This window comes from Trematomus bernacchii, unplaced genomic scaffold (genome assembly GCF_902827165.1).
Source record: "Trematomus bernacchii unplaced genomic scaffold, fTreBer1.1, whole genome shotgun sequence".
Taxonomy (NCBI): Eukaryota; Metazoa; Chordata; class Actinopteri; order Perciformes; family Nototheniidae; genus Trematomus; species Trematomus bernacchii.
In genome coordinates this window covers 8,995,259-9,022,538 of record NW_022987705.1, presented here as the reverse complement: position 1 = coordinate 9,022,538, position 27,280 = coordinate 8,995,259, and the positions used below count along the sequence as shown (strand labels likewise).

Here is a 27,280-nt window from a genome sequence, read left to right as displayed (position 1 = left end):
CAACCGTCTCTAATCATAAAAAAACATAATAAAAATAAATGTATTGCAATGCTCAAAACAGCAGCATCCAACAGTCTCTAATCCTTGGATATTACATGTCACTGCATGCATGCACGGAGCAGCTGTAGCGCGGAGATCATCATATCATTCTGTCTTGTATTACTTAACAACAACAAAATAACAACAAAAAAAACGGCTCGTTCGCGGGCGCGAGCCGGCTCCCGTCGTTCACTTAAAAGAGCCGGCTCTTTCGCGACCGACACATCACTACCTCCAAGGTTGCCAGGTTTGCCTCCCCACCACGCCCTCATCTCGGCTTTGGATCCGAACACGTGGAGAACAACCACGAATACCTCATCTGTCTCAGGTTAGAGGAACGTCTTAAGACCGAAGGTAAACTTTAACTTAAATGTGGCCACAATATTTTTGAAAAGTTAGAATCGTTAAACCTCAAGCTCGACGTTTGTATGTTTTTTCTCAGATTGGAGAGGTTCGAACGCCAGTTGAGCACATCCAGATAACGCTTGCTACTAGCTAACACGTTAGCAAACATTACTTCACAGTTTCGAGGGGCAACAACTACATAAACTAGTTGACGTTCAGTGAAACGTTTTCTTTCACAGTTTCGTCTCAAATATGTGCAAACGTTTATGACTGTCGCTTAGGAAGCATTTACTGAAAGTCTTGTGCAGTTGGCAGCTAAGTCACGCTAGCTAACGGTCACCTTCGTCGCTAGCTTGACTCTGCCCTTTTCCTTCGTTTGCGGCACTTTAAAATGCACGAATATTTGGCTAGAAACTGGTGCTTTTTTTAAAACTCAACTAATCTTTGCAATTACGCTGGTTAATCATGTGGTTCAAATCTTTTTTTAAATACTGTTTTTATTTTGAGTGGTATGAGACAGACCAAAGCAACCAATTGTCATGACTAAAAGGCTGGAACCTATAAATCATTGCCTTACAAACAAAATAAGGTTTAAAAAGTACTCAGATCTTGTACTTAAGTAGAAGTACCAGAGTGTAGGTGCAGTGCAGAATACTCCGTTACAAGTAAAAGTATTGGCATCAAAATATACTTAAAGGTAGGGTAGGTGATTCACTTCAGAAACACTTTTTGTTATATCCTATGGAATGCTCTTAACATCCCGATAGCAATGAACAAATTAGATGCTTTGACAATAAATATATACAACGCGAGAGTTCAATTTTTTGAACTCGAGAGTCAAATTCACGTGACGCGTTCTCGCGGAAGCCAATCAGCGGTGAGGATCTCAGCCTGCCGTCACTGACGTTCAACCACACAACATCAGCCGTTAGCTGTTAGCAGTTAGCACACAGAGCTCACAGCTCCTCATATCTGTTCAGAAACTGGACAAAAGTTAAACAAGTACAAACCACAGACTGTCTGTGTCATGGCGAATACAGTCGATGGTTTATTTATGTCTGTAGGCCCGTTGTTATGAGTGTGGAATGAGCATATACAACGTTAGCTTAGCCTGGTCGACCCGATCTTCATTCAGAAAACAAGCATTTTAAAAGGTGTTTTGCCTGCCGTCTTGTCTGCAGACTTGTCAAAGCATTAATTCATGGTTGTTACTAACCGGTATCAGTATGTTGTTACTTCGGCATCATTTAGAAACGTGTATTACAATTTAATCACGGTAAAATATGTTCATTTGTTGTAGTTGTAGCTCCCGAGCCAGCGCGTCTTGTTTGCGAGTAAACAAAGCTGGCAGCCGCGGTGAAATTCCAGCGTTTAGAGCGATGCGATTCTGAAGCATTATGCTGCGTTCACACCGGACGCGATGCGAATATTCGCTTCGCTCTAAATCGCTCCGATCGCATCGCTCTAAACGCTGGAATTTCACCGCGGCTGCCAGCTTTGTTTACTCGCAAACAAGACGCGCTGGCTCGGGAGCTACAACTACAACAAAATGAACATATTTTACCGTGATTAAATTGTAATACACGTTTCTAAATGATGCCGAAGTAACAACATACTGATACCGGTCAGTAAAAACCATGAATTAATGCTTTGACAAGTCTACAGACAAGACGGCAGGCGAAAAATCTTTTAAAATGCTTGTTTTCTGAATGAAGATCGGGTCGACCAGGCTAAACTAACGTTGTATATGCTCATTCCACACTCATAACAACGGTCTACAGACATAAATAAAGCAGCGACTGTATTCGCCATGGCACAGACAGTCTGTGGTTTGTACTCGTTTAACTTAACCAGTTTCTGAACAGATATGAGGAGCTGTGAGCTCTGTGTGCTAAATGCTAACAGCTTACGGCTGATGTTGTGTGGTTGAACGTCAGTGACGGCAGGCTGAGATCCTCACCGCTGATTGGCTTCCGCGAGAACGCGTCACGTGAATTTGACGCTCGAGTTGAAAAAATTGAACTCTCGCGTTTAACGCGGCACCGTTCAATCGCGTGATTCGCGCCGCATCCACCGCTTCATGCGCGCCGTCGGAGCGAATTCGCGTGTGTCCGTGTCTCTGCATTGACTTTACATGTAATCGCGCCGCCCCCAAACGTCGCATCGCGTCCGGTGTGAACGTAGCATAATGCTGCGTTCACACCGGACGCGATGCGACTATTCGCTTCGCTCTAATCGCTCCTATCGCATCGCTCTAAACGCTGGAGGTTCACCGCGGCTGCCAGCTGTGTTTACTCGCATCATTCAAACAAGACGCGCTGGCTCGGGAGCTACAACTACAACAAATGAACATATTTTACCGTGATTAAATTGTAATACACGTTTCTAAATGATGCCGAAGTAACAACATACTGATACCGGTTAGTAACAACCATGAATTAATGCTTTGACAAGTCTGCAGACAAGACGGCAGGCAAAACACCTTTTAAAATGCTTGTTTTCTGAATGAAGATCGGGTCGACCAGGCTAAGCTAACGTTGTATATGCTCATTCCACACTCATAACAACGGCCTACAGACATAAATAAAGCAGCGACTGTATTCACCATGACACAGACAGTCTGGTTTGTACTTGTTTAACTTTTGTCCAGTTTCTGAACGGATATGAGGAGCTGTGAGCTCTGTGTGCTAACTGCTAACAGCTAACGGCTGATGTTGTGTGGTTGAACGTCAGTGACGGCGGCTGAGATCCTCACCGCTGATTGGCTTCCGCGAGAACGCGTCATGTGAATTTGACGCTCGAGTTGAAAAAATTGAACTCTCGCGTTTAACGCGGCACCGTTCAATCGCCTCAATCGTGTGATTCGCGCCGCGTCCACCGCTTCATGCGCGCCGTCGGAGCGAATTCGCGTTTGTCCACGTCTCTGCATTGACTTTACATGTAATCGCGCCGCCCCCAAACGTCGCATCGCGTCCGGTGTGAACACAGCATAAGGAAGTCTGAAGGAAGGGGCAGATTTGTTTCGGCTGTGTACTTTCAAATTCTAGCGCACTCGAGCTGGTTTCTCCATTCTTACCTACCCTACCTTAAAGGGGACCTATCATGCAAAATGCATTTTGTGATGTCTTTTATACATAAATATGTGTCCCCGGTGCGTTGGGGAACTCGCGCAGCGTCAGAAAATAAAACCCTCTCTCTTTTCCTCCGTACCCAAATCTTTTAAAAACGGGTACAACGAGCGGATACAGATTTGCTGCCGATCTGACTTCAAATCGGCAGCGGACCCACAGAAAATTGCTATCAGAAACAATGCCTGCCGTGTTTTGGACGTAATCTCGTCTTTGTTTACATTAGCAAGCCTCGCTAACACTCGGAGCTAACCTGTACTGTAGAGCACATGTGTTTAAAAAGCAGGAAATAAAAAAAGGAACTCACCTTGTGATAAACCCGCAAGAGAAAAAGCATTTGAGCTCCATACTGTTTCAGAAATAATCTTTGATATGGTTTAGAACAGGATGGCGTTTTATCACAGCAGAATTTAACTTTATCTCCGGTAGAATTCTGATCAGGCATTAGCTCCGCCTCCTCTTTTTTTTTTTTTTTTTAAGCTAAGGACCCAAATTCTGTGCTACAATGGGTGAACTGTTTGTACTACAAATGGGTGAACTGTTTGGTATTTTAAGCAAAAAACTTCACAGACATGTTTTGTATAGGTATGGCCCTACAATATATTTTTCCAATATAGCATAATAGGTCCACTTTAAAGTACCAAAAGTAAAATACTCATTGAGCAGATCGATCCATTTCAGAATAATATATTATATGTTTTTAATATAGTAATTGATGTATTAATGTGTAAATTAAACATTAAACAAACAAAAAGTAACTAAAGGTATTACATAAATGTAGTGGAGTAAAAGTACACTATGTGTCTCTGAATTGTAGTGGAGTAGAAGTACAAAGTAGCAAACCATTTAAATGCTCAAGTAAAGTACAAGTACCACAAAATTGTACTTCAGTACAGTACTCGAGTAAATCTACTTAGTTACTTTACACCAGTGACATCCACTATCTATATTCTATAAAAAACGATCTTGACTAATCAATTGACTTTCTTTATGATAAACAACCTGCAGGTTTAGTGCAATTTAGTCTTAAAACAACAGGACTCTTAATCTTGGGGCATTTGTTAAATAAAGCATTTTGTTGATTATTGGGGCAAGGCTAAATATGAAACCATCACACTAACTTAATTTAAATGTTTGTACAGGTTGCTTCATAAGCATGGCAGATCAGGACTCACTTAAATACAGTCCAAGGAGAGGTGCTGCTAGTTTTCTGGCTCTCCAACCCCTTCGCATTCCTCGGGTCCAGCTGACAGACGAAGGGCCCTTCTACAGCGATGCTGCTGGGCTGAGGTAATGGAAAATGCGACAGTGTTGTATTGTGTTTACACCAGAAAGGGCAAGCTTTATCTTTACTGTGATCAAACATATTTTTATTTCATTTTGAGTTGCAATGTAAATGTGATTCCATAATACATTCCTTTTGATTTACATACAATAGTTGTCATTGTTCATCTTTTCTTGTATCCTCTATACTCTTTTGAAGGACTAGCTGTACCATTTACAATGTCAAATGTTTTTATTTGTTTATGTTACCATCTCAGGAAAGATCTATCTGCTTCCTTTGACCAAGTGAAAAAGGCATTACTTTATGAAGAAGGTGATGGACCAAAAAATAAGAAGACTTCTCTTCCAAAACTCAACAATAAATTTCCTTTTGGCAACATCCTATCGGAAGATGAGGTAAATACATAAAAATACTACTTTCCTATTATTAAAGTGGTGTTTTGTAGTAAAGACCATGTGTCAAACGTGGAGTTATTGTTCAGGCCTTCACCTGAGATATTCAATTCCAAAAGCAGAGATGCAATAAGCATCTGTCACATTCAGCCGGCAGTAGCCAATTTCCTGGATATGAAACACAATATGCAATTTTCTGCTTTCATGTGGAATTTGTCCTGCACATACAACTTGAAATTACAAAGGAATAAATAACCCTATTTTGCTTTATTTGAAAATATGACATCAGTGTAAAATCTCAATATCTGTGATAGTAAACAGCATATTATTTGACTGGCAAGTATAGCCGTTCTTGATATCATTTTCCAGCTAAATGGAGGGGTACAAAGCCATCTGCAGCCACTTTGTCTCTTAAGCCGGGAACAGCAAAACATTCTCAACGTTAATCTCACATTTACATGGTCCTTTTTGTCTCATTATCTCTCCCTAACAGTCTGTTTACATGTGCTGACATTGATTTGACTATAACTTTATTTCCTAGAGAAACACAAGAGATGTAGGTTGTGGAGAAGAAATAGCACTGCCCTTTTTTTTACCAGAATGATAATGTTTATTTTTTTCAGGATGAGTACTCGGATGATGACCATGCTGCCCTCTCTCTCCATGGTTTGTCACCGGTCGAATGCCTGTACTGCGATGAAGAGCTCACCCTGGACCAGATCAAGGATCCTAATCCTGACGAGAGCACACGGACTGAAGGTGGATAGATGTGTCTGGTGCTCTTGTAGCCTTAAGGGCAGGGAATAACTGTGCTCTGGACTTTTGGATTTCTGCTCACTTATTTTGGTCAATGCTCTTCTATGTCCAGGTCACACAGTAGTGGAATAACTGCAGGCGTAGTCTGGACAGCAGAAGCAATTCACATCTTCCAACACAAACTGAAAATGATCTTCTCAGACCTCAATACCTCATGCTAGCACTACTGAATAAAATAAAATAAAAAGATGATTTGGACTTAATTGTCTTTAAAACATATGCAATAATGCATTCTCCATTTGCTGAACTCAACCTTACAGATAGATAAAACATATTTAATTTGTTTTGCTAAATGGTTAAAAATATGTATTGGGTTGTCCCTTTGACAAGATTTTAAATGACAGCGACTGAAACTAAGGACTATAGGTCTTACTGTCTGCTTAAATTGTTATGCCCTGATTCTGGAAAAAATCTGAAAGGGTTTTAGAAAACTGCACTGAAATAGTGGTGTCCAAAATATATTTATCTCTAAATACATAGCTGTCTTTTGTTTTTTCCTTTTTTTCCTTTCTCCTAGTTTGGAAAACTGACTTGCACAAGAACCACATGGCAGCTTTAAGTAGTGAGATGTTTGACAACCTGCTGAAGATGTGTCCCGATTTCCATGGCTGTAAGAGCCACATGGCAGCATTTGTCTTGATAAGAGGTAAGCACCTTCAGTATGTTAGTTAAAAAACTTTTTTTCCAGTCTGAAAAAATACAGAACACTGATGTCACTTCTTTATGAACGATTTGATTGGCTGCATCAAAATTGAGTCTCCATAGACATAGAAAACCTGACTTTAGGAAACTGTACAGTATTATAAATGATCGTCAAAAACATTTCTGTTCAGTTCACTTCTTTATGGCATGTTACTTCATTCTCAGAATAGCAACATCCCTGAATTAATCACCAAGCTTGCCAACCACGATTTTGACATTTTGATGGCAGAGAGCTGCTGTTAGTTATTTTTGCTTTTCTTATTCAAAGTCAGATTTTTATTTTATAACCTATGAATCTTCTGAGTCACCAGCTATGGTTTGAATGGAAACAGATGAGGAGGGTTTATGGATGTAAATGTAGTTTTGATCGCAGCTTTTTTTGTTTATTGTTTAACATGTGTCATCCCTTCTTCACCTCGTAGTTGAATGCCATTCACACATCATTGTCCATGTCAAAGAAAGAAAGTGTCATTTTCCTACAGAGTTGCTGGACACAGCAGGTCGTCCATGTCAGCATTACACGCTGGTGGCGTTAGGAGCCGGCCGTTCAAGCTGCAGTAGGTGGCTCTGCTACAACGGAACGATGGTCCATGACTGCCACGCCATCATCATCGCCAGAAGGGCTCTCAAAAGGTACGAAACAGCTTCTTTGACCCCAGCACAGGCCATCATTTACAAGATCATAACTTAAATATGTATAAATATTGCCTCTTTTATCTAGAGCAGGCAGCCCGGATCAGCACACTCACTGTTTTAAACCTTTGATGGTGCTTGCGTGGCTCAAAGTGAGAACTGTTTTTTCTGGCTTGTGTTCAGGTTTCTGTTCAAACAGCTTCTGCTGTTCTTTGATGCTGATCCAAAGGCTAAGGAGAACTGTGTTTTGGAGAAGAGTGCAGACGGCTACCAGCTTCAGCTGAAACCCAACACCAGTCTGCATCTCTACACCAATCAGTGTCCTGAAGGAGCGGCTAAGAACCTCCACTTCAAGTACTCTTTTATTCCCAACTTTGGGCTTTGTTGAAAGAAGTCTTTTGCAGTCAGTGTGTAAATTGTCTTCGGATGATAGAAATCAAGAATCTCATCCAAGAAAAAAGCAATCTTTATCGTCATAAACTTGTCAATACATTCACTTAAAATTAGAACTGGAAATAATCTCTTTCAAGTTAAGTCATATATAACTTCTTGTTTTTTGTTATGTAATGCAGATGTATTATTTGGGGTTAACTAGTTAATATGGTTTACGTTTGTAAAGTAAATGGGTTAGAATGTTTTCTGAAACACATCCGTCTTTCCTGATTAGGGGCCCTTCAAACGACATCTGGACCAGTATGAAGCTGCAGTACCATTCCAAGGGCCTGCTGGTCCCTGTTGCCTACCTGGACCCGAGCCACTGGGGGGCCAAAGTGTGCTGCATGTCCGGCAGTGACAAGTTGTGCAGCTGGACCGTCACTGGGGTGCAGGGTGCACTACTGAGCCACTTCCTCCAGCCTGTCTACATCACTAGCACCGTGCTAGGTAAAGAGCCTTAAAGCTATTATATATTTCAGGAAATACGCCTCTTTAATTCTTGGCCTAGAGTTATACGAGAGCTCTCAAAGTCTGGTATTTTACAGGTAGTTTAATTTCCAAAGCTATTATAGACACTAAGTGAAATATGTGTGAAGCTGTAATTGTATGACAATTTGGAATGGTGATTTAAATCATGTTACATGGATTACTTTCCCCTGTGTGTTCAAATACAAATACTGAGTTTGTTTTGATTATTTAGGGGGCCAGAAGTTCTTTTATGACGAAGTGTCTAACATCACCAACATGCGACTGGGTGATGGTTGGGAGGACATTCTGCCGTCGTCCTACAAAAAAAAACACAACATCTTCTTCCTGTGTGGCGACTACGTGGGACCGGCTGTGATCTCCCCGAAGCACGACAGCCTCAGCGTCAACTGGTGCCTTGGGGACAAGGATGTTGAAGTTCTGGACAGCAGCGATGGCCGCATCGTTGATGGGTAGGATGCAGATTCAAATGTCACTAATTCTAAGAAGTAGTGTGCAGTAATAATGTGTCCCTGCATCAGGAATGTGAGTGTGAAGTCTTGTACTGCAGTGTGTCCTGACCTGACTAAAGCTTACCTCATTTAAACTGTGCAGCCACATCCAGGGGCAGCGTAGAACTGCTGGCAGTGCCTGATGCTTTGTGTTTGTTGGACAGTCTCAGCAATGCCCGGGGCTTCTGCCATGTCTTGCCTTTTTAGAGCTGCAGACAAATGCTGATGTCCAGTAGCTAGAGTGTGACACAGACGTGGCTCTCACTGGAGGCTGCGTTGTCCTTGGGCAGAGATTACAGCCCAAAATAGATCTGAGATCCTGCTTTGCGCTCGCAGTGATGCTGCATATTTCTGCTTCGGTGCCGCAGCCTGAACTAATAGTTTAAGGCGACACCATAGTTTAAACTGTCAGGATGAGCTCTGCACAATGTTCCAAACAATAAACTATAAATAGGCAAAGAAAAATAGGCTCCCTGAAAAAGAAGAAATTAAATTCAAGGGCAAGAATAAAGAGTGGAGGGGGAGGTGAAGAGCAATTGAAAGCATGGCAAGAACACATACTGTACTGAAAAATACTAAATATAGTGTGAAAATGAAAGAAGACGCTGCTTCAGTCGTATGGGGCTTCTTCAATTTACTAATGTATAAGTAGCTTGCCAATTATTCCTATCATCTTTAGCAATAGATTGTCATCATTGAAGCAATGAATTGTTTCCTCAAAGCCTTTGCTTGCCCTAACATTTCTTGTCTACCTAGAAAGCATTATATAAAATCCCACAATTCAATGTCATCATTATAATTTAACTAAATGCAACATGTCAGCCTCAGCTAACGGCTAATGTTAACTAGCTCTCCTCCTGCATTACAAAGTAGCATCGTCAGGGAAATACCCCTGATCCCAGGTCCATGGCATACGGTAAAAAAAAAACTGCCATTAGAAAACGTTGTTGTTCTTGCATACTTCCACAGTAAATAACATTTGTTAAGATGAAAATGAAGAAATTGGGAAATACGTATAACAACAGAGCAAGTGTGTGTGTAAAGAAGTAGTGAGCATACGACTGGGGCTTTACTTCACCATTTGTGAAAGAGTTTTTTAAAGACATATTTGTTTATAGTTTTGACAATAAATTCAACCCCTATTTATTTGAATACATGAGAGAACGATCCATATTTTCATTAAGTGGGTGGAGTATTCCTTCAAAATGATTTCAGGCACCCTGCACAGCCATCTGCTAAAGTCGGCTCCCATCGATGCTGTCATACCCGATACCAGCACAGAATTTAGTCTTTCACTGAAAACACTTCTCACCACCGGTCTGCCCCCCCAGAGATATACTGCTAGGTTTCCCAGAGGAAATTGCTTAGCAGCAGTGGTAAGTGCTGCCTGCAGGAAACTCTTCCCTCAGTCAGCCAGACCACATTTAAGATTTTTGCTGTAACAGCATAGAAGAATTGTCTTGCACAACACTTTTTTTTTTAATTCTCAGCACAGCGAAGCCCCTGAAGCGGAGACTGCATCCTCCAAAATAGTGTTGGCGGTGGAAAACTTAGTTATGAGCAAGTCACTTAATGCAGTGCATGAACACACATTTAACATTTACAACTTTTGATCCTACGAGTGGATACTCTATACAGCACCCACCTCTCACTAATGCTAATTACCTGGCGAGCTTTATTATGACTCATGGGTGAGGGAGTGTGTGTGTTACGCACACTGCAAAGTCAACTTCACCGGTTAATATATTTGAAAGGGTTAATATATTTGAAATCCACTAATATACAATACAGTTCTCAAAACGATCAATACATGTATACAAGACAATCAATGCATCTAAAGGGAAGCATTCATTGAAATATAAGTTTGGTGAACTTTTCCCAGTTCTCCTTCTGTGAGTGGACCCGACTTCTCCAGCAGACTTTGCAAGAGAGCGCTCTACAGTTACTTCCTCCGAGCTGCAGAGATCAGCGGGAAGAGCTACCTGCTGAATCTTCCCGTCTACCACAGCGTCAAGGTCAGCTATAAATGATTATACGATTACTACACATTCAACCCAGCAAGCCAGTGTAAATGTGGTGAATGTGAGGGAATTGTAGCTTTGTTTCATTGTGGTTTTTAGACCGATGTGATGCATGATGATGTAAATGTTTGTTTTATAGATGGAAGCCGTCGCCTACCAGACTGTCAAAGATCTGGTCAAGGAGAAGTTTCTGAGTAACCATGCAGGTCCCTGGAATTCAAAAAAGCTGGTGGACTGCTTCAGCGTTTGAATGTGCTCCCGCTGAGAAACAGGCCACGCAAAAGTTCAAGTTCCTCTTGAGATTTAGTTTACTTCTGTTTGCTGTGCTCTTCGTTCAATACCGTTCTTAACAGAAATTCTAGTTTTGTTTTACATAACGTATTTTAGTTTTCTGTTTGTGTAGGTGTTTGAAAAAGATAAACGAGACCCTACTGTTCTGCAACACAGTGAAGTATTTGTTAGTTTGAATGAGTTGTGAGTGGGAAAACATGACTTATGGGAACAGTATGCCACTCAAGTAGAATGGAGGAACATATTATTACCCATTATCACATTTGTAGCCAAAATGTTTTACTGATTGACAAAAATATGTTTTGAGTTGATACAAATATAAATAATTCTACCTATGCCTTGTACTGTATGGAGTTGGTATCATGACAGGATTCATCACAATTTCATTCACTGTTTTATAATTTTACACATTTTTATTCTGATTTATTCAACAGCATGTTCAGTGTGTCCAAAGTCTAATCACCGACTAAGAACCAAGGATATTGATCATAGTTTCAACCTCTTTAATGCTCCAATGTCCCCTAGTTTTTACTAACCATGGAATGCTCTTAACATCCCGATAGCAATGAATATATTAAATGCTTTGACAATAAATACATAAAAACATTTCATCTGGAAGCCGTAGCGCTGTAAAAAGCACGACCAATCATTTTAGCCGGCCCGGCTAAAATAACTGGATGGCCTACCTGCCTGTCAACCTTCCATCTGTGCACAAACTTATCTCGTGCCCTCATTGGTCATGTGCGCGTTCGTGTGTGTTGGAGGAGGGGCTCTGTAAGGAAGAGGCAGATTTTTTCCGGTTGTGTACTTTCAAATTCTAGCGCACTCGAGCTGGTTTCTCGAAAATTACATACCCCACCTTTAAGATAAATTTAAAAAAACAGTACTTCAATATCATTATAAAACGTAACTCTTGCACTCTGCAGTAAGTGAGATGACCTTCCTGGTGTCATATAGTTGAAGAAAATAGGTAAAAGATATGCAATTATATTTCCTTTTTAAAGTCTCTAGTTGTATATCTTCATTCGTGTATTTTCGGACTGTCTGGTCATTTAATAGTTCAAAGCATTCTGAAGCAATATTTGTTTATGTACTAACAACTCTGCTAGTCTTCAAATTAAAATGTTTTGTCAAACAATACAGAATGAATAACTGTTGCAAGCGTTTGGTTTGCAAGTGTTAAGGGAATGTAGTCCATAAAACAATCCAGGTAAAAGAAATGACGTAAAAAAAGGCAAACCTTTTATGGGAGTTTTATGTAGCAATGATTTCTGTTCTTTCCACTGCTCTACTGATTAACTCCAATCAATGCCAGTGGTTTATTTAAACCGCATTGACTATTTTGGATCATCACATGTTTCACAAGGAAGGTGTCAGAATTTAAAGAACAAGATGGCAGCCACATTCAAGAAATGGTAATCACCTCCTGAAGTGATTCGAGGAACAACTGCAGCATAATTATTTGGTTGAACTTGAAATACACATTAACTGGCACAAAGAGAGGCGGAGAAGGGACACAGGGAGACTTGCATCATCTTAAATTAAATGTTTTATTATTTTTTTCAGACAAACTGTGGAGCCATGGTTCATTGTCACCATGGCTCCATCTCACCAGTTGCTTGGCAACCAACTCCTCATTGGAACTGATGCAACTACTCATGACTTCATAATTACAGGCTCTTTATCAGTAGTTGGCAAAAACAAAAAGACAATAGGATTGCACGATAAAATGATCTAATGAAGCTGGATTACAAAGGAATTAATTTGATATCTATCTTATGTTAAAAAACAAATGCATGTTAAAACTGCTGTTTCGGTCTTCAAGATTTCATGTCAGTTTCTAGCATTTGCATGTGTCTGTGGTTCTTTGTGTTTTATCTGTTTCCTTGCTGGCCAAGCAAGTGATTCCTCCAGCCAGGTGTTGGGTTCTCCCCCCTGGGGGAGGGCAGAGCTCCTGTATCAGAGGGGCTCTTCTGGGCACGAGGGAGAGCCAGGGAATTCACGAAAAGGCCTGCAAGGTAATTAAACCTCTGTGAACAATTTGAGATGTGAAAATCTGAAATGTTCTCAAATGTGGTTTGAGAATTCATGCCTGGGATTTGGGGGTTCAACTTAAATTGAGCTGACAGGTGGGAAAGGAAACCTTTCAAAAATAACAATGATGTCCTCTTAGGTCCCATTACAAAGGCTTCCGTGTAATTATTTAACGTCAGTGCAGTCTCATTAATGCATGCAGTGACCTTCACTGTGATTCTGGCAGCCGAGGGACTGTGATTATGACTAAATCTGTGATCATCATCATTTCATATTCCTACAAGATGAATGAGAACTTTTAATTGTAACCTTAAATGTCTAACAAAAGAGGAGAATTAAGGCCTTCATTAAGAGTTTAATGTCAAAAGATGATAATTGGGTTTTAAAGAAAAGTCATTATGGAATAAAATGGAAGCCAAACCCTCGGCTTATTATCTCTCAAAGCACATTTTCAGAAATGGCTTTTATTTTGTATTCAATTTATATCAGTGTTGAACTTAATGCATTGTTTATAATTATCTTTCAGGCTTTCAAGTGTGCTAAAGTGAAAGCAGTGTTGTAAGACTGATAACTATGAGTTTAATAAGGATGTATGCTACTTTTGAATAACTGGGCCTCATTTTCTCACCCAGGTTTGGTCTCTTGCAGGACGAGTCTCTCTGGCTGGAGTCAGAGGACGCTGATGTGCTCTCTGTGGAGCTGGACTTCACAGAATCCACCGATGGTACTGGCACTTTTGGAGGATTTGATTTGGGTTTGGCCGTCACTCCCACTGATCCCGAGTTGCTGTAGTCTGGATGACAACACAAATAACAGGTCATTAAAGCCATGAGTTGCCTTTAGTGTAATTTATTAACCTAATAAGAGGAACTGTGCTTTCACAAACACAGTGACAGTACAATATTTCTTCAAGTCACCAAAAATGTAACTTGAGTGATGATCTTTCCTTCCTGCAGTGGTCAGACTATACAACCAGCACAGCCCCTAGTTGACCCCTCCCCCCCCACACACACACACACCACAACACAGACTATATCACCCCTTGCTGCTGAATACCAACAAACTATGTGCAATATATAAATGCTTTTAATAACTGTGTAATATATACCTGGCTGCTAAATCCTTAGAACTCCTTACAAGGTGTGTATTTTAAATTATGTAACTTTTAATTTTTTATTATATCATAACTTAGTACTTTTTTTTAATGCATGTCACATATTTAACATATGTAACATTATGCTGTCTGTGGCTCTTTTTCCTGCTGTAACTACGCAAATGTCCCCTCCGTGGGACTAATAAAGGTATTCTGATTCTGAATCAACATCAAGCTATGTTTGGCTGCCGTACCAGAATACTCATCAAGTCGAAAACGTCCAAAGCAGAGGTGAATCCTCCACTGTTTCCTGACATTTTCCTTCATCAGACAGTGGAATAGGAAGATGAAAAGTCCTGGAAAATACATAAAAGAAAGATAAGGTCATGAGCTTGGAAGGACAATATTGGATCTTTGGTGGCTCTTTTGGCCCTCAGCAGTTATTTGTAGTCTCGATCGAGCAAGCCATTTCTATCCCAGAAGTGAGAAGTTGAAAGGGTTTCTTTGCGTCACTCTCAGACATAAAAGAAGGCAATATAACAAAGGCCAGCTGAGGTAAAGGCAGTTGTGAAATAGTTGCATCATTCAGCCTCTGTTGGATTAACTTCTTTATTTTTTGTTGGTTTCTGTTGAACTGTGAACATGAGGTGGGATGTTGACGAAACCTGCGTATGTGTTTAGTAAACCTTCCTCTTCAACAATTTCTTAACCAACATGTCTTTCTATTCTTGTGCATTGGTCTTTACATGCTGTACATTTACATATTTAGATATTATCCAGCATGGTTTTCATTGATTGTAGAACAATTGAAACCACAACCTTGCAGGGTGTTGAGTCCAGCGAAAAGGTAGAACAGAACTACTCTGGCTGGTCCCACCGTGAAGAAGCCAACAGTCCAGGTGAGTCCCAGTAACAGAGTGATACTGGCTACTCCCTTCAGGTCGTGCATGAGTCCGCTGCGAATCCCAGCCGGCCTGTTGACTCGCATGTGACGAATCTGGATCAGAACCACGACAAAAACCTAAAAGGAGATTCAAAGAAAGATCTAGTTAAATACAGGAAAACAATAGACTTTAAGATACATAGGCAAGTGCCCTCAAAAATGAAAAGAAAAAAGGGAATTAGCAAAATACTGTGATACATTTACCATTTAAGATGTGGGCATAGGCCATTCTTTAAGGAGTATGAGCATCTTGACAACAGTTCGGCAAATGTTATAACTATTTACCGCAATGTTGAAGAGAAAGACCAGCGCGGCATAAGCAACCACGGACACGTAAAATGTCAGATCGTCCTGGAGCCAACAGCTGAGGGGACAAGGAAAGAGGGATGAAAACAAGTAGGAATGATTTAGAGGCTATCAAACAGCTAATTCAAGTTTTGATATCAATTTCAGTTTTTAGTTTGACTTTATTAAGACCAGCTTGATATGTCACTTGTATGTATCCAAAAGGATTACAAACATTTTTGCAATATTTCTTTAACTGTTGGTGACAATAATACAAAATATAATCTTAATAATGTATTTATACTCTTGTTTAATAATTGAGAAAATCCAGTCAAGTTTTGAAGTTTGCTTGACACAAGATTGAAAAATTCTGTCTATTTCAGTCTCACTGCTGATTGAAACCCCTGTGTTTCAAATATGCCTCAGGACATGAATAATTAATTTAGGATAAACTCACAAGTTGTCAGAGTTGTCTAGAGTTGTCTTCAGGCTTTGTTGACCGTGTGTGTAGAGGTGACTGCCGTAGGCCTCTCTGTTCACGATAAGCACCAGGATGCAGATAACCAGAGGAATCCCTGGAGGGACAATTTAAATTCATTTATAGCAAATAATAATTTTGATTTACTTTTAGGGTGGTCACAATGTTCTGGCCAGCAACAAAATGTTATGTCAGTCAGGTGAACAAACGACTCACCCCACCCCAGAGAGCAGAACTTTAGGATGTAAGAGGGCACATAGACGTTGAAGACTTTGACGAGTGCAAAGTACATGTTAACGGCCTCTAACCCCATCCAGGTGAATGACGCCAGGAGGAAGTAATGCATTGTGGATGCTACAGCCACGCAGAGGCCGTACAGACCCCAGGAAGACAGCCACGAGTTAACCAGAAACACCAGGTTCAAGCCCAGCAGCGCCAGGGAGAGGTGGATCAGGATCTGAGAGGGGTAGTCCCGACGAAGCTTCCTGAGACGAAGATAAGGGGAGAAAACGAAAGGTAAGACAGAGAAACATCACAACATTTAAGTGGTTGTTTGGTCATGCTTAAATTATATTATTGTTATTCATTTAGGACACATGGTTGGTTATTATTTTCTCTTTATTTATGCTACACACTACACAAAGGTTAAAAAAAAATCTAGTAGGAACAAGCTGATAGTAACAAACAAACAAACAGACAAACCAAGTTGCAAACATGACCTCCCTGGTGGAGGTTTTAACAACTCAGAGGTTTGAGTCTTACTCGAAAGCTGTGTAGGTGAGAACAGTGATTCCCAAAAACACTGAGGAGACTCCACATCCAACGTAAGTGATGATGGTGAGGATCTGCTCATTAGCCGGGTCCAACGGAGTCCTGGAGACGTCCTACACACACAAACACACAACAAGGCTTTATGAGCAAGAGTGTATTTATTTGTCTCATGTATCACAAATAACTAACAGTAATTGCTTTTGTATCTAATACAAAGTATGTGACGTGAACAACTCAAATGATTAGCTTACTAAAGCACTAGAATGTGAAAAATGGTTGCGAAAATATTAATTAGTGTGAATTGCTGTCACAATAGGAGATATATCCATGATATTTTTGCAGTTTTGCAGTACATTTGTCAGCATTTATAGGTTTCACAAGCCTTAGCAATCATTATTTAATAGATTAATTGCATTTGATTATTTCAAAGTTATATGCTCAAGGTTGTGATAAATTACAATGCCATTTGCCTTTTTGTGAAAGTACTCTAGAACAGGAAGCATGTCCTACAATGACTTTGTCTAATCAAAAATAATTTGGGTCAAACTTTACCTGACAGTAGTTAATTTGTATTGTGCTTTGAGCGCCCTCTGCTGGTAAAATCTGAGTCTAACCACTTACACCTTCTCTAAGACTACATATATTAATACTGCTACCATTACCAAAACTCATAAGCATGCTAAAGTCACTGTGGAGCCAACGTTTATCCAGGAAAGAAATATAATAAACGCATACCAGAAGAACTCCGAAGTGTGTGAGATGATCACACAGGCACGTTGTGTACTGAGAGCTGCTGTTGTCTTTCCTGCAGCCGTCATCATCCCAGCCTCCGTGTCCATCTATGTGATGACACAGACATTCAGTACCACACTGTCCATCCAGCAAGTGCAGTGAGGATTTAAATCAGGACCTACTGTTTTTATTGAAGTTCCAGTACACGCACTGCACGTCCCTGTGAAGCTTCAACAGAGATTTTTGTTTTTGTTAATCAAATGTGTTTAATCACTACATAAACAGCAGTGGTAACTCTGTATCAGATTTTATTTGTATAGCCTTGTTTTTAGTGGGCCGTTGATCCTACTGTGTTGGGTATTAGATGGTAGAGCATGACTTCCACGTCTTCATCCAGGTCTTTGATTGGAGCGCTGGCGTTGGTCACACTGGCTGAAACCACAAAGGTGTTGAGGACGTGCCCCTGTTGGCTGTTCTGAAGAAAAGAATGAAATGTGTATGCAAGTTGGATTTTTTAATATATAACAGAGTCTACCCAGTATATTTGAAACATTGAGGGTTTCAAATAAATGTTTTATTGGAATTGTATGTGTTATATTTAATTTTATATTATTATTTATTACCTTGAAGAGCATTGGGATGCCGAAGAACTGAAACTTGACTCTGGGTGGGCTCTGGGTGGAGCTGTTCTCTGGGAAGCTGTGCTGCAGGACGGACGGCAGGGAGATGAAAGCCACTGTTCGGTTGAAGGGATAGCTGTTGATGAAGATCTACACAGAAATAAAAAAACGTTTAATGCTCTTTTAAGCTCAGACACAGCCAGCTTTCATAAGAAAAACAACAGTCAAAACAATTACTGACTATGGCTGGGCTTCATCATTTGAATTATACTTTCATGAAGGGTATATTCATTAAAATCAAGAGATTGATCCGTTTATATATACCTTATAGTTTTGTTCTATTAAATGGATTCTGGAAATCAGTTGGCTTTACCAATCCATATATAGAGGACATTTGTAGGTGTTGTTGTCACTTTACTAACCTCAGGCTTTTTGCCTGCGCGGTCAGATGACACTCCGAAAGTTAAACTGCTGAACTCTCCAGGAACTACATCCACCACTGAGATAGCAATGGAGGGGGCAGTCAGGGTGGAGGAGCCCTCGTAGCCCACCATCCTGTCTCCCACTGCCTCTGTGATGTTGAGGATCCTGAGGAGGAAACAGTAAGGAAAGTGATTAGACGTCAAACAGAAAATCTGAGCCAGTCCCTTCAGTTTTCCCTCCTTACATGTTAGTAAAAGGCACCAGGTTGCTGTCAGACTCCAGTATGTCAGAGATGATGTTGATGAGAGCTTGGCCCAGGCATGGTGTGACCCTGCTGAGATTCACAATGTCCTCCAGCTTGTTGAGGACTGTGGCCACCTCCTGGTAGTTCAGTGTGGAGTGGTCGCTCAATAAATCCTCAATCATCTCCACCACCTCCAGTGCATTTTCTGCAGATGAGTGATACAACATGTGGTGTTTTTACTTTGAAAAAATCCTGGTATTTACACTGATTGTTATGGGGATTTAAATTTACAAAACAGGTTTGAACTTAGCAACATTGACTATTTTTGCATGCCAGCAACACTCAACAAAATGTGCCAACATGACAGTATCCCTGGTGTCACTGCCATCTGGTAAATGGCATATTCTGTTTGGATATTCCCTTTTAGACCATATTCCTAGTGTCGTTTTCTCCGCTTAAGACATCATATTAATTGGAATATTATCAATAATATTTCTGGAATACCTATTTTAATTAGCCGCATAAAGAACTTTGTATCTCTTTTGGAATAAGGACAAGAAAAAATGAATATTCTCTGCAAGTAAACCAAGTCACTGTAACGTTCCTCTAATACATCTGTTTTTAGGCAACTAAATACAGTATGTGATTATGGATTTTTTGGATCTTTGGCATTACATTTTGAACCATACATTTGAGATTGAATATGTATAAGCTGACCGATAGAACATGAGACAGGCAAATAAGTAAAAAGTGTCCCACAGACCAGCAGTGACTTCAACATGATTCAGATCAGGGATGGTCTCCACCACCAGACCACAGTCCTCCAGGTCTGAGACCAGCCAGTGAGTTCTGTGGCACAGTTTGCTGTCAAACAAACAGGTGGAGAGAGGGCTTTAAAAAAACACTTTTCAAACAGATTTGATGGTACTTTTTTCTATATGTTCTAGAATATATCTATATTTGCACAAGACAGATTTTAGACAGCTGGGAGGTTGTTGATCCTGGGAATTACACATCTATTAACTCGGTCATTAGTAACACCCACCTGCTGATTAATGATTTTACAGCCTAGCCTCTTACAGCTTATGAGCAGCCATCAATAAACATTGTCAACAAACAGAAAGGGCCCTAAACACAGTGAGAGGCAGATAAAAATATATACCAACGGATGTAATCAATAGTGAAATAGGCCTGCAGTCACTCATGGGTTAGAGTCATGTGGACAAAGCAAACCAGCTAAACACATTTAGCCTTTTCTCAGCGTGCCTGCATGATAAAGGGTCTGCAGGTCATGAGTTCAGTGATAAGTGACAGTTGTAAGCAGAGAAGACACGATGCATAGTATAGAGCTTAAAAAAGAAGCTGCCAGCTCCACAGGAAACATATACCGTGAAAATGTCAATTTACCTGCACATTTGATATAACCATTGTATATATTCATTTGTCTTTCTTAGGTTAGAAGTCAGTTACTTGCAGTTGACAGAAGAAAAGGCTTAGCTTGAAAAATACTGATATTGGTCAAACCTCAGTGATCAAATCTTTGGCGCTAAGTGTGTGTCAATCCTCTCATACAATATTGCTGTATGTCACTGCCATGACGAAAACCTTTTTAAGTATGGATTCAGCAGCACATCAGATAAGTGACAGTGCTTCTATTTTAGTGTGAAATTGTAATTAGCTCTAAAACTAACAGTTATCTTTAGTGAGATTTGATTCATTGTTCATCATTATCTTCGGCTTTATTAATTGTGAAAATATTGTAGAAAATGTCCATCACAATTAGTCAGAGACCAAAGATGTCTTTCCTTTGCTTTTATTATTTCCTTTGCAGGTCTCCCTTGAAAAAGAGATCTATGATCTCAATGGGACCAATCTGGTTAAATAAAGGTTTGAAATGAAAAATTGTACTACCAACAGTGCTGTAACAAAATAAATTACATTTTAAATGAAACCAAATAGATAGAAGCCGCCAAAGGAGCATATCGTCACCTCTGATTATAACTGGTAATGGCTTGGTATCAGAGATGAATCAACTGTCTTAGCGCTCACCAGTGTCGTCTGGCGTGGCATAGAGGGTTTTTTGGGCACGGCTGAGATGCATTTTTTCCTCCTGGAGTGTCTGGCCACACAAACAGGCCTTTCATCGTCAGGTGGCTTTCTGCGTTGCACTTAGTTATCACTACAACAGAGAGACAGAAAAAGAGAAGGAGAGGATAGTCTTTTCTTATAGAATGTAATTGTATTCCTCTTTTAAACGATATGCTCTGTAACCTTTATTGAACCTCACTCACATATGCGGCTTATCTGTATGTCCTCAATTTCTATGGAGATCAATTCGTTGATGTAGGGCGTCAGCAGTAGGTGTCGTATCTGTGTTTTTATTTCCTGTGTGTTCAACTGCGACATCATGACCAAAACCTGGAAAATACAGCTCTCTCTGCAGACAGTAGAAGTTCAATGTGTTATGCAAAACGCTCTTTTTGTCCTATTATGATTTATCATGTAGTAAAACATTCCGGGTACATTTGGTGTATAAATCCTTAAAATTCATTGAAAATCTAAATTGAACCCCACAAATTAGGATGCAAGGTGAGAAAGAAAGCACTGATACAGTTTAGTGATCAACTCATTGTATATCTTCCACCACATTTACTGTATTCCTTTTCCTTTGGTTTCATTTGTCCAAAATCTAGGTGAAATTGTGGAGAGCCTCAATATCCATACCTTGAAATGCTGGGCCCAAACACCTGGCAAAAAGAATACAAATATTTACACAGCTTTATAAACAAATGGCAGTTCAAGACAGAACATACAATGGTTACAAAAATGTTAATAATTGCATATTCGTTAAATAAATTCCACCCTGCGTAATACCAATTGTAAAATCAGGCTTCAAATCCTGTGAAATGTATTCATCTTGCTATATTTGTTCTAATTTATCTCATTGTCTTGTTACATTTTTCTAAATTGATACCTTTTTAGGATAGAGAAAACTATTTCAAATATCAAGTTTGCCTACCAGCATATTTGTGTAGTTCTTATATAGAAAAATAGTCTCAAAGATCATGCAAAAGATGTCATATATTTAAAGTTTTAATTGTGACTAGATCTTTTTATGGTTACTTACTTTGTTAGCAGTGGATTGCAGTTTATGCTGATGCCTGAAAGTGAAATCAGTGATTTACATTTTTCTGGAATAGGATGTTGAGTTAATGTTCTGGCAGCTACTGTACATCCCATACTGTACCTTTGAGTTTTGGGGAGCAGCTGGAGGTCAAGCACCATCATCATGTCATCTGGTAGACTGGAGTTAAGCTGTGGAGAGTCAAATGTTACATTAACAACTAATCAATATTACTCAGACCTGAAGAACCTTTTTATCATCAGACCTACCCAGGTGGAAACAGTCTGTCCTGGGTCAGAGTCTCCTGTTAGGGTAATATTCATCTTAACCTCAAAATACAGCTCTGAAGAGGAGATCCAAACAAAAGAAACAATTAGGTATCCTGTAGGGTACAACTAATACAATAATGTAATAATCCACACAAAACTGATAATCGGACTGACCAGAGACATTTGCCGGGGTTGTTGTATTCAAGGTTGTGACTGGAGCTACAGTGGTAGGGACACTTGTGGGGGTGCTAGTCGTTTTAATGGATGTTGTGGTTTTAAATGTGGTGGTTGTGACTGGAGAGGATTCTGTTACCTCTCCAGAAGGACTCATGGTAACAGCGGAGAAACTTTCTAGAAACAGAGGAATGATAATTGTGAACCAGAAGGACTTAATCTGCAAAACATACACATGGGAGAGTGTGATTTCCTACCAACAGGTGTGGTGTGTATGCTGTCACAATCAGCCTGCAGCTGGAGATTCTCTTTGGGGTCGTAGTAGATGCTCCTCAGTTCTGTGGGGATCATATTTTTCACGGTTGCCACGTTCAGCTTGGGGATAACGTTGATATGAACCAGGCAGTCAAACCTGCAGGGGAGACATCAAGGGTTTATACTGTCCTCTGCTGCGGTGGTTAACCTATTTTAGGCTTTTGATCCCTTGAAATGAATCCATATGTTACGGTCTTAGTTTGGACATAATTCACAAGCAGTTTAACCAATGACTGTTTTTATTTTACTCATTGCAAGTACTGATTACTTTCTGCCTTGATTTACTGTCATTTTCTACTCAGTCTTACTTCTCTTAAGTTTATTCTGCCTCACTGTACAAGATTCAGACCAGCAGATTTATTGAAATACAAATGTGATTAATTAAAAGTTTTAAGAAGCTATTTAGATAAACTTAAAAGAAACATAATTACAATAATATGTTACGTTGCAGATAGATATATCGTATAATTAAAGGAACACTATTTGATCTATAATTATATCCTGCCCCCTATAGTTGACTTTCTTAATGCCAAACCATTATCCGATTATATAATATTTAAAAAATAAATCATTGTGTGAAACAGTAACCCTGGACCATATTACCTTTTGGAAGAGGGAGACCACCGCACCTGAAGAATAAAAGACACATAGATTTCAAAGGTTTACTAAATATCACCACTGAGAAAATTCCTATATGCTTAGAGCCTAAGTGATAATGGAGTTTGGAGGGTAATACAAATATCATAGTTTTTAAATTACTTAATAACAATTTATTGGCCAATATTGCCTCATAGTGCAAATATGTGATTTGTTATATTTGGCGATATTAATAAAATTGAACTGAGAATTGGTCAACAAACCATTACTAGCACCACCAAAGAGCACATACAGTGTTCTAATGCTTTTATCAATGTGTAGGCTTTAATGTGCTTCTTACCAGCTTGTTTTCATTCACAAAGCTGTTGTTTTTCCTGGATCTGCGAAAAAGATCACAAAAACTCCCATTGGTTCCACCTCTCCGTCGTATACTATAAAATAGGGTTTCATTGACGGGACACAACATGACATTGGTAGATATTTTATTACAAAATACACTGAGACAACTCCAATCTTCTCATACCTGGGTACTTCGAACACGGACACTCTGTTTAGGAAGAAGGTGATCGGCAGAACCGTTCTGAGCTGCAGGAACAACACCATGAAAGCAACAGTGAGAATAAACAATTACAGTGTTTATAGAAAGTCATCCGGAATATCTGTAGGTCAGGTAGTAAAATATTTCTTTGAGGTTCCTCCTTTGTTTCTTTACCCAGGTATGTGCGATGTCTCTGGCCGTGTAGAGCTCTGTGTTGTTTTTCCCATCGGAGCGCATGATGAGAAACATCAGTCTCACTTCGTACACGGACCATTCTGCCAATCGGAGAATACAAAACACCATTATGTAAATGTAAGTCAAGAAAAAGTAAAGGACAAACAGTAACTATTAAAACATATGCACAAGGGAATTATGAATATCAAGTATGGTTAAAAATTCCGAAGCAGAACTCAAGACTGCAATAAATCGCGCTTATACTGAAACAATTGATGCAGAACTACTTCGTCCCGTTATTGATAGTATCAACGGTATAAACTTTCCTGATATAACCTCTGTATTCAAATGAGTCAGATATTTATCTTTAGTCTGTAGATTGTCTTTGTTACCCTTTTTTAATGCGGTGTACATGACTGATCCTACTGAACTTAATTAATACTTTAATAAAATGAAAATGAAGATTTGTGTAATTCTGACAGGTTAATAGCTTTTTCTGGCTAAAGAATTATAATCGGTGATTTACAAAAAAAAAGGTTATTTAGTTAAAAAAGGTTAATGAATATCAGCATTTCAGGACTCGCATGTTGAAAATGAGTGCAGGTTCCTGCCTAGCAGAGTGAAAATAACAACGTATGACAGCTGTATGATTAATGCTTCTGATTTTAGTGTTATTGATCACAGAATGGCTTCAATATTTACTTAACTAACAAAGAGACAGGGGGTCAATATTTAATCTGAGGGCTGAGGACACACTGTAAACCAAAGGCAGCCACGGTTGGACGAAGCTGTAAAACGCTTGAAGAAACTGACAGGTGATTTACCGCATTAAAGTGAACCACTGTCTGTTGTAAACACTGTGGGACGCACCCAAGGGCGAAAATATCAATTTTGTTGCGACTTGCAGGTGCTGAGGTTAGCGTAGGGTTGATATCATTTCACACAAAACTGAAGAAACATATTTCAGTTAAAGTAGAGGACTCACCACACTCCAGGCTGGAATTTGAAAACACATCACAGACCGGGGTGTCCCAGTTGTCTCTCGCCCACTTCACAACGTCCCCCTCTGTGCATCTCAGTGATGTCACATCCTGTTTGCTGCGTTCTCGCCCCCATAGCCGAAACAGAGATAATTTGCCCACCAGAGCAGGAAATGTAATACCGTTGACCACGCTGCGGGACGCACCGAGAGTAAGCGTCCCATTGGGGGACAGTTTGCGGGAAAGGGAGGGAGTATCTACATCGTGAGAGAGGAGAAGAAAACACATTTTTGGGCATCTAGCGTCCTGTCATGTAGGGTTGATGGAACACACTTGATGAAACTCTGTATACTGGCCGAAATCACTTGATTGGATATTAGAGTGTTAAAAAAGGGAAATCGGATATGAACCATTGGCTTAAACTATCTGTCAATGACTGTCCTTGAGGTTATATTGAGCTTTTAGACGTATCCTGTATCTGACATTGGAATTATAATTCCTCAGTTATTCTAAATACTCGAACTTAAGCTTTTGCAATTTAAATTCCTCTTTTGAATGTTTGAATGGTGCTTGGAAATTCCAAAATGCGGCTAAAAGTCGATTTAGGGTGGGGTGAAAGTTTGAATAAAAAGAAGCAGCATTATTATTGTGGGCTGTTTATTTTTTCCTTTAGTGGCCTAAAGTATTCTTTAACAGTTTGAGCATGACAGTTTTAGATAGCTGGGGTAAGCCAAGTGCATTCAAACAATAGTAATATTAACAGCTTAGTTGAGAGGGAAAGAGACGGTATTGGATTGGTATCGGCTGATCAAGGTTGTGTATTGGCAATGAATATGTTGTGTCAAGCCCTCCTTCCTTGTAACCCAGTCGTTTAATACTAAACCCACCTGTTGTGATTATCTTCTGCTGGCCATCAATGTACAGGGCCAGTCTGCCTTTATGTTTCCAGGTCAGGCACATCGAGTACCATTGTGACCTATGAAGGATGATACTATGCGTAGACGACCACTCAGATCCAAACAACCAGACCAATAAGCGACGCTCCTTCATCCCTAAGCCCAGCTCTGTCTGGAACTCAGGGTGGCTGTACATGAAGGCGGTCCATGAAGAGGCGGCCTCTTCGGTCTAGATATGGTCGTTAAAAGATAATATGTTATTCTAATAACGTGTAGTCTTCTAAATGTGCCCCTCAAAGGTGTACCGTAGCAATGTAATTAGACTTATTTCATCGTCAGTACCTCAAAGTTTAGGTTCAGGCAGACGGTGAGCTCCTGCAGGGGGGGGATGGAGACCTGAGGCTTTAGTGTCCAGTTGCTGCACACGGTTGTGAATTGAACCTCCTCCCCCCATAGACTGAGCCCAGAGACTGACAGAAACAGAGAAAACACAGTGAATCATTAACGTGCAGCACATGAGATCTGAAGAGCAGCTGTGACGGTTTAAGTGTTTTATCTCTGAAGCGGCTTTTTGCCAGGCAGCTGTTTTTGATAAGAAAGAAGATGGGTAGAAAGACAATATATCTGGTTCTGCTACATTGTTTTTGATCAGTACAAAATATCAAAAAATATCAATTTTTAGTTTGACATTATTATGCCAGTGCAATGTTAAATCAGTACTGTTGATCTGTACACAGCTAGCTAGATTTGAATGAAACCTTGGAGTTTAAAGTCGGTATATATATTAACCCAGCAACAAACTATTATTTTAAAAAACAAGTAAGTGATTTGGTTGCTTTTATGATTTATTTCTTAATAATATAGGTTAAAATATATTAAATAGCATTTTGCAGAGCCTACTTATTTGTGATTATTTTCATTTTACATTAATCTGCCAATTATTTAAAAAAAAAAAGTGATTAATCTTGAAATACTAAAATGAAAAGTAGCAGTAAAAATGTCCATCCCAGTTTCTCAAAGTCCAAGCTGGTATCTTTTTAATTTATTGTCCTGTCAGACCTAAACCCATAGAAACTAATGTAAATAAAAAACAGGAAACAGCGAGTGTTTAACGTTTGCTTTAACTTCTCACATTGGCTTCAAGCTTTTGACCTTTCATACATGCACTATATACTATATAGAAGTACATAGTTTGACTACTGTTTGCTTTAAATATTCCAGACATATTTACAATCAACACAGTGACTTTCGCACGGATGCTGTAATCCAAAAGATAACAAACACTGAGTTTAGAGTGAGACACAGTCTTCTATCGCTGAAACAAGTCAAATTATTTCAATTGTCATTTCATTTAATCGTTTATTTAGCAGGGACAATGCACATTAATGAACACTTAAAACTAAAAATGCAAATAGTGTAAATATGCCGGATTTTAGCTTGGAGCTCATTTCCATCCGCAATCCCTCACATAAAACATTTAAGAACATGACAATTATACACATAGCAAAAACAAATACATGATATGC

The 27,280-nt window shown here is 39.6% G+C and overlaps 2 protein-coding genes across 3 annotated transcripts; one reads left to right on the top strand and one right to left on the bottom strand.

The window, feature by feature from the left end:
- Positions 1–287: 287 nt before the first annotated feature.
- Positions 288–11,399, top strand: adad2 (adenosine deaminase domain containing 2). Of its 2 annotated transcripts, none has more exons than XM_034140297.1 (11): positions 288–393; positions 4,655–4,802; positions 5,054–5,192; positions 5,813–5,948; positions 6,523–6,651; positions 7,190–7,340; positions 7,524–7,694; positions 8,008–8,222; positions 8,476–8,713; positions 10,635–10,767; positions 10,913–11,399. In XM_034140297.1, exons 2-11 carry the CDS (start codon positions 4,669–4,671, stop codon positions 11,021–11,023), a joined length of 1,557 nt encoding a protein of 518 aa, XP_033996188.1. In that variant the 5' UTR covers positions 288–393; positions 4,655–4,668; the 3' UTR covers positions 11,024–11,399. The 2 variants fall into 2 exon arrangements, with proteins under 2 accessions (XP_033996188.1, XP_033996189.1); XM_034140298.1 differs by having other exon boundaries at positions 301–367.
- A 1,265-nt stretch (positions 11,400–12,664) lies between these two features.
- LOC117490524 (adhesion G-protein coupled receptor G4) lies at positions 12,665–25,919 on the bottom strand. The gene is made up of 29 exons (XM_034140288.1): positions 25,746–25,919; positions 24,864–25,115; positions 23,879–23,979; positions 23,690–23,751; positions 23,507–23,546; positions 23,173–23,198; positions 22,512–22,666; positions 22,255–22,431; positions 22,081–22,154; positions 21,935–22,002; positions 21,815–21,848; positions 21,412–21,434; positions 20,979–21,124; positions 20,737–20,866; positions 19,451–19,551; positions 18,688–18,892; positions 18,443–18,608; positions 18,024–18,170; positions 17,750–17,875; positions 17,583–17,628; positions 17,404–17,507; positions 16,660–16,781; positions 16,114–16,382; positions 15,877–15,994; positions 15,420–15,498; positions 15,011–15,212; positions 14,446–14,547; positions 13,727–13,891; positions 12,665–13,075 (listed from the first exon to the last, which is right to left on the bottom strand). The coding sequence occupies exons 1-29, from the start codon at positions 25,906–25,908 to the stop codon at positions 12,939–12,941; spliced, it is 3,540 nt and encodes a 1,179-aa protein (XP_033996179.1). The 5' UTR covers positions 25,909–25,919; the 3' UTR covers positions 12,665–12,938.
- Positions 25,920–27,280: the final 1,361 nt, after the last annotated feature.